This window comes from Mycetomoellerius zeteki, unplaced genomic scaffold (genome assembly GCF_001594055.1).
Source record: "Mycetomoellerius zeteki isolate Tzet28-1 unplaced genomic scaffold, Tzet1.0 scaffold411, whole genome shotgun sequence".
Taxonomy (NCBI): Eukaryota; Metazoa; Arthropoda; class Insecta; order Hymenoptera; family Formicidae; genus Mycetomoellerius; species Mycetomoellerius zeteki.
The window spans coordinates 90,649-97,436 of record NW_017257405.1 but is presented as its reverse complement, the minus strand read 5'-3'; the positions used below and the strand labels follow the sequence as shown (position 1 = coordinate 97,436).

Sequence of the window (6,788 nt, the reverse complement as noted above, 5' to 3'; positions counted from 1 at the left end):
TCGATTCGACGTTTAATTAATGATAATTTCTTGCTAGGTAATTAACAATTTATTCATAAAGTATAAAATAGACTGTATGTTTCTTAAAATTATATATATTGTACCAAAAAGATGTGTATTAATTATAGAAAATATATCATTTTTCTGTGATCTTTGTATTACTGGGAAATCTGAAAAAATATAAATAAAAGATTATTTTTTTCTACAATAACTAAATATATATATAATATATATATTTATTTAAGATTAATTGTAACTTACCCATACATAGGCACAATACATTTATATTTCTCAGATTTCCCTTTATATTTGTTTGAAATGCAGCTTTTGACGAAGCAATATACAACCATCTCGATTTTTTCCAAGGCTGAATAGTTTCAGCCTTGGAATGCCTTGGAACTCTGAGCTGCTCTGTTTGAAAAATCCGCTCGTCGCCGCTGCCAGTTAAGAGACTATAGTTGAGCGGTCAGATGGAGCCGTTCGGCTCGGGTCGCACTCTGCGCTTGCGTTGTTGCTACTGCACGGAGGACGAGCAGTGTTCGTTAACAAAGTGTTTCTTTTCTTGTCGTTACATGACATTCCTTTTGAAAGACGAAAAGAAGCGGTGTGTTGCCAAGCAAGGCCAGTTCTTTGTTCTTTGGAGGCCGAAGCGTCTTTTGGACACTCAATCTATTAGACGATCATACTGATCAGGAAACTTAGAAGGAGGTTGGCATCGTCACAGCCGTGACAAGGTCCGAACTCGATAACGGAAAAATTCGCAAAAAAAGGTTAGAACTGTCTCAAGATCTGCGGATATTTCTCGTTCTTCACACTCAATGAAGAACGAATCTTGTGACATCGTGTTACGTGTTGCGTCTTTGGGTTTCACTCTAAGTTTATTCTCGAGCCTACAGGACGTTTCACTTACGATTAGTGCTGTCTCAAGATCTGCGGATATTTCTCGTTCTTCACACTCAATGAAGAACGAATCTTGTGACATCGTGTTACGTGTTGCGTCTTTGGGTTTCACTCTAAGTTTATTCTCGAGCCTACATGACGTTTTAACTTTAATGAGAAACTCTCTCTCTCTTTTCTTTCAGAGTCTGCCGTGACTGCTTTTCTTTTCAGTTTTGAAATTAAAGTCATCATTTAACACAATTGTCAAGTCTTCATTGAAATTTTGAAAAAAACTATCATTTATAATATTTTCATTTACATAAAAGTTATTATACTAAAGATTGTTTCCTATAAATAAAAACAAAATTGTATTTGAACTATTTTACTTGCACTTCATTTATCTTTCAGAACATTAAATATGCTCTGAGCATGTCTTTGACTACAATCAAAGAAGCACGTTCAAAGGTGTCATGTGCCCTACCAGCTGACGTTAGTTCACGCATTCCTCAATTGGTCGATGGGGGTGCGACACATCTTGACAACAAGTCTGAAGTTGCTGCTGGCAGTCCATATTATAGCTGCGTTCGGAAACGTCGCTCGGATGCCTCCGATGTCTCGGATTCGTTATCTGTCCTTTAACATTAAATGTTAAACGAAGACAGATAATGAATCCGAGGCATCGAAGGCATCCGAGCGACATTTCCGAACGCAGCCTATATAGTCAAAAGTGCGAACAACAGAATTTTATCATTCTCGGTGGAATCAAAATAGGATAAAAGACAATTGAAAACGACTAAAAGTAATAATTATTAAGACTTGAGTAATAAATATTAAAACTAATAAATCGTCAAGCTGCTTGGCTTTCAAAAACGAAAATTCGCTGCAGCGAAAAAGGCAGCAAAGAGCACAGCGGTCGAAGGAAAAAGAACAAAATAGATCAAAACGGTGAGTTTAATAACGGAATAACGAAAAGTATTGTCATTCAAAATTCATCGATGCAATGAAGATAATTTTTTATATGTTTCGTTTCGTAGAGTCTATTCAAGATCACAGGTACTTTGTACTTGTTTGTGTATACTAAGAAGTTTAATATAACAGTTGTGAGCTGGAATTGAACTAATTGAAGTAGACTGAAATCAGTAACAACGGCTGTCTCCGACCAGAGATTACTTTCAATTCCTGAAAATGTGAACGTCATAGCATGGAGATTTTTATAGGAATGGTGAGTGTGAATGCATTTATTGTCGCAACCTATGCAATTGTAATTGCAATGAATTGAAAACTTTACAAAGTAACGAAAGTAATATTTTAATTTAATGAATTATCTTTTCTCCAATTTCAAATCCATTTTAATAATTGAATGTTTTTCCATAGGAAATTCCAAAATATAAAACTTAAACTGGAAACATGATATGATTCATGGAATTGGTTGGCAGGTTATACAAGACTTAGCGCCGAGACACTACTGTCTCCAGATAAGAAAAATGTGACATCAATGAGAGGTTAAGAAGACAAATAAAAATCTGTGATGTATATTTCCTGTGATAAGTTGCGTACATGTGTAGTATAAATGTAGCGTATACATGTAATATAAATTTTTGTACTAATGACCTGATTCCTCGCATACTGATAATTAGCTTACATTTTCATATTTTTCACAATGGCTCCTCAAATTAAGTTTTTTTTGCCGATTTCCGGGCATTGCAGCAATGCGTATTATTGGTCCGGAGGTGGGATTGAGAAAATAAAAAATAAGCACTTCTACAGAAAAAAGTTATTTCAACAAAATGGAAAAATATTCGTGACATTGATGTTACACAAGATTGTCGTAATAAATTCGTGTGTGAAGACCATTTTCGGCAAACAGATTTCGTTAATTTTACTAGACATGCTTTGAATCCTTTCGCGGTTCCGTCGTGCTTAGAAGTTGAATCGAACTTTAATCCAATATAGGTTTCAGCTCCTTTTGAAAACAGTCCAAAAAATACGAATTATTTGCATCCACTGAATTCTGTTGAATCATCTCTTGTTTGTAATGATTCGCGTGCAATGTCCACATTAATTAATGTGATTAACAGAAACAATAACTCTGTTCATAATGACATAGCCTGTGAGAATGCTGCCACTGACACTAACGTAACGGAAAGTTTATGCAAAAATATTGCAAATGTTGAAAATGTTAATTCCCACATTTGTTCAAAATCAGACAATAGAGAAAACTGGGACCTGTTATATTGTATACTCGATAATATGATCGACGATACAGATGATAATAATAAGACAATAGATAATAATATTTCAATTGTATCAACAGCACAAACAACACCAAAAAAAAGAAAATTTGGTTTTTTGTCAGAGGCAAGTGTATCTTCAAAGGAAATGACGCCGCGCAAGAGTCGAATGTACGAAGTTCATCGAAAAGTTGCAAAAAAAATGTATAAATTTAAAAGACAATTGCAGAACAAAACGGACACTTTGAAACAATTAAAAGAGTGGAGCTATAATCGTGGAGTTTTCGAATGTATATAGAATCGACTCAACGAGGTAACGAAAAATTTCATTGACTCTCAATTACGAAACGTAGACCGGTCATCTTTTGCGAGAAGATGGACAGAACAAGATAAGATTTTTGCTTTATCACTTTACAAGCGCAGTCCACGGGTATATAAATATCTGTCTAACTACTTTCAGTTACCATCTACTCGTACGTTGCAAAGTATTCTTTCATAGGTCTCTTTTACTGGAATTTAACAAGTTATTGCAACAATTAAAAATCAAAAGTGATGAAATGAATCCGTTGGACCGATATTGTGCTTTACTGTTTGATGAAGTATCTTTAGACAATGACTTTTATTATGAAGCTTATAAGCAAAAAATAATTGGCTACGAAGACCTAGGAGAGTTGGGTCGGATAAGCAAACCAACAAACCATGCTCTTGTTTTAATGATAAGAGGTTTACGAAAATCCTGGAAGCAAGAGTTGTAGCTTACTATTTTACTACATATACAATTTCTTGTCTGAGTCTTAAGGTTATAATAAAGAACGTAATTTCTGAATTACAAAAAATTGGAATAATAGTAAAAGCAACAGTTTACGACCAGGGTTCCATCCAAAGAAGGGCCATTACAGAGCTGTCTGCTGAAAATCGAATTGACCCAACTACGTACATTTTTACTGTCAATAATGAAACAATAGTGATGATTTATAATGTCCCTCACTTACTCAAATGTACGCGAAATGCATTACTAAAATGTAAAATTAGATTCGAAAATAATAAAATTGCAAAATTTGAACATATAAAAACAGTTTTCGAAATAGACCAGACGAGATCATTTAAACAATTACACAAACTAACAGTATAAAATTTTAATTTCAAAGATAGTTTTATAAAAATGAGAGTTAAAATTGCTGCACAGAAATGGAGTGCGACTGTTGCTGCAGCAATTAATTCCATGACAGCTTGTGGAATTATACCTTTTGCAGCACTGGATACAATATTCGTTCAATTAATTGACGATCTCTTCGATTCTTTAAATGGTCACAAGCAATACAACGATGACAATAAAATGTATAGAACCGTGCTAAAAGATGGCTCTCCTCAAGTTATGGAACAAATTATTACCTGAAATGAGTGCGTGGAAACTGATTGATTTGAACAATGAAAAAGATGTCACAAATACTTATTCCTTTGTGAAAAGCTGGATAATAACAATTCGAGCTGTTATATATTTATGGGAGCGATTACAGAAACTATGGTTTTCATTATTTAATTTTGAGGAACTTGAATCAAGATCCGATTGAAAACTTATTTTGTAACATTCGACAACATGGTATTCAGAATTCCAATCCCACTTGCCATCAGTTCACTGCCGCATTAAAAACAGTCGTTTTAAATAAGTTAGTCGCACCAGTGTCGAGAGTTGCAAATTGTGAAGACGACAATTGCAATAATTTAGAAAATTTTGGACATTTTTTGAAGACGGTTACTACCGAAAACATACAACTCAAAGAAACTAAAACATTCGAGAATGTCGAGTCACCTGTTGAATGGATCAGTTTCGAAGAATTGAACATTGAGGAAAGTCTGTCACTGTCATATGTGTCAGGATACATCCTTAAAAAAGTTAAACTTCCAAATGAAAATTGTGAATGTTGTCAGAATGACTTATTTGCGTCGCAACAACAACATCATTTGTTCACAATGTTCAAAGAACACGGATCAACTGACTCGTTAACATATGCGAGTGATCAGGTCATTACATTAGTACAAAACCTCTATGTCAGGCTGTATTTCTTAGATACGAATGGCCATAAGTTGCAATTGGAGTCCGCTTTTAAGACTGATTTTTACGAAAATTATAACAGCACTTTCTGCGAAGCACACAAATGTGATCGATTAATTGTTAATAAAAGTGTCACGTTTTTAATATTTAAGTATGTCAAAGATCGTAAGAAATCAAAAGAACGAACCTCCAGACTCTATGAAAAAATGAAACAGTTAAAATCTACATAATTCGAGTCATATTTTCTATTGAATTTTCAATTCGTGCTATGTTCCGTACTTTCAAATCCGAATATTTCTGATTTCTTATGAATAAACTGAGCTACAAAAATGGGCTACAATTTTTGCGAGTTTTCATATTTTATTGCTACTTGCATATAATATGCTTCTTTTATACTCTTTTCCTTTTATTTTAAGTTTTAAACCAGAATATTTTTGGCTAATATAATCGCGAAAGAAATTATATTTAGATTAATATAGACCAATACCGATCGACGCGAGAAGTTATGTTGTAATTTTTTTTTCATTTTCTTAATCGAAAAATTGGTTCTTGAATTTTGAAGTTGATACATTCTTAGATTTTTGGTTTTACTTTTACGTTTGTTGCACGTACAATTAATTCGTTCAATTTATAAGATTTTATTTGTTCTTGTCACGTAATTTGTAAAGTTTTCTTTATTGTTGTACAATGACTCCGATAAACCAAAGTATTAGATGCAATTGCGAAAAAAAGAAATGTCCGGACTATCCAGTTTCGCTCGTATAAAGACTGACTTGTTATGTAGTTTGTAAGATTACATACAGTTTTATTTACAAATGTGAACTTTCTTTAAGGATTGTTAAGGATATAGAAAAATCTAGCATTTATTGACATATTAAAAACCAGTTAAAAATATACATTATTTTCTAACAAAAATGCTCTGTCTTTTGTGTTACACCATTCACGTATACGAGGTGTGATCAAAAAGTAAGGTGACTTTTTGAATTTCGCGCGCTCTGTACACTCTAATTTAAAAAATTTTTTTTTGTTGTGTTGGTACACTCGTCACGATCATATGTTCACAGTTTTGACTATATAGCATGTTTTGTTTTTATGTGAGAGGCATAAAGGTTAGACTCGTGTTTGCGTGCTCGGCGATTTTTTGCTTTTGAAAATAATGGAGCAGAGAGTTTGTATTAATTTTTGTGTAAAAAATGGTATTAAGTGTTCAAAAACTCTTGAAATGTTGACAGTGGCGTACGGTGAGTCAACTTTGAGCAAAAAAAATGTTTATAAATGGTATAAGTTATTCCAAGAGGGCCGAGAAAATGTTAACGATGAACCTCGCTCTGGACGCCCCAGCACGTCAAAAACCGACGAAAATGTTCAGGAAGTGAAAGAAATTGTGTTGAAAAATCGTCGAATCACGATTAGAGAAATAGTTGATGATCTTAACATATCGTTTGGCTCATGCCAATCAATTTTAACGGATGTTTTGGGTATGACACGTGTGTCAGCGAAATTCGTTCCAAAACTGCTTAATTTGGATCAGAAGCAGTGTCGCATGAACATCGCCCAAGACATGTTGAACGACGTCAATGATGATCCTGATCTGCTCAAAAGGGTTATAACTGGTGACGAAACAT

General features: G+C 33.9%; 1 protein-coding gene and 1 long non-coding RNA gene across 2 annotated transcripts; both read left to right on the top strand.

Annotated features, from left to right (window-relative positions):
• The first annotated feature begins 1,437 nt into the window (after window positions 1–1,437).
• Window positions 1,438–3,576, top strand: LOC108726357 (uncharacterized). The gene is made up of 3 exons (XR_001936794.1): window positions 1,438–1,824; window positions 1,914–2,101; window positions 2,254–3,576. It is a non-coding gene; the product is annotated as an uncharacterized lncRNA (long non-coding RNA).
• Window positions 3,577–6,114: 2,538 nt separating this feature from the next.
• On the top strand, window positions 6,115–6,784 carry LOC108726350 (putative uncharacterized protein FLJ37770; the record flags this gene model as incomplete). The annotated part of the gene is made up of 1 exon (XM_018453851.1): window positions 6,115–6,784. A coding segment is annotated over exon 1 (465 nt), but the record flags the coding sequence as incomplete, so codon positions are not given.
• Window positions 6,785–6,788: the final 4 nt, after the last annotated feature.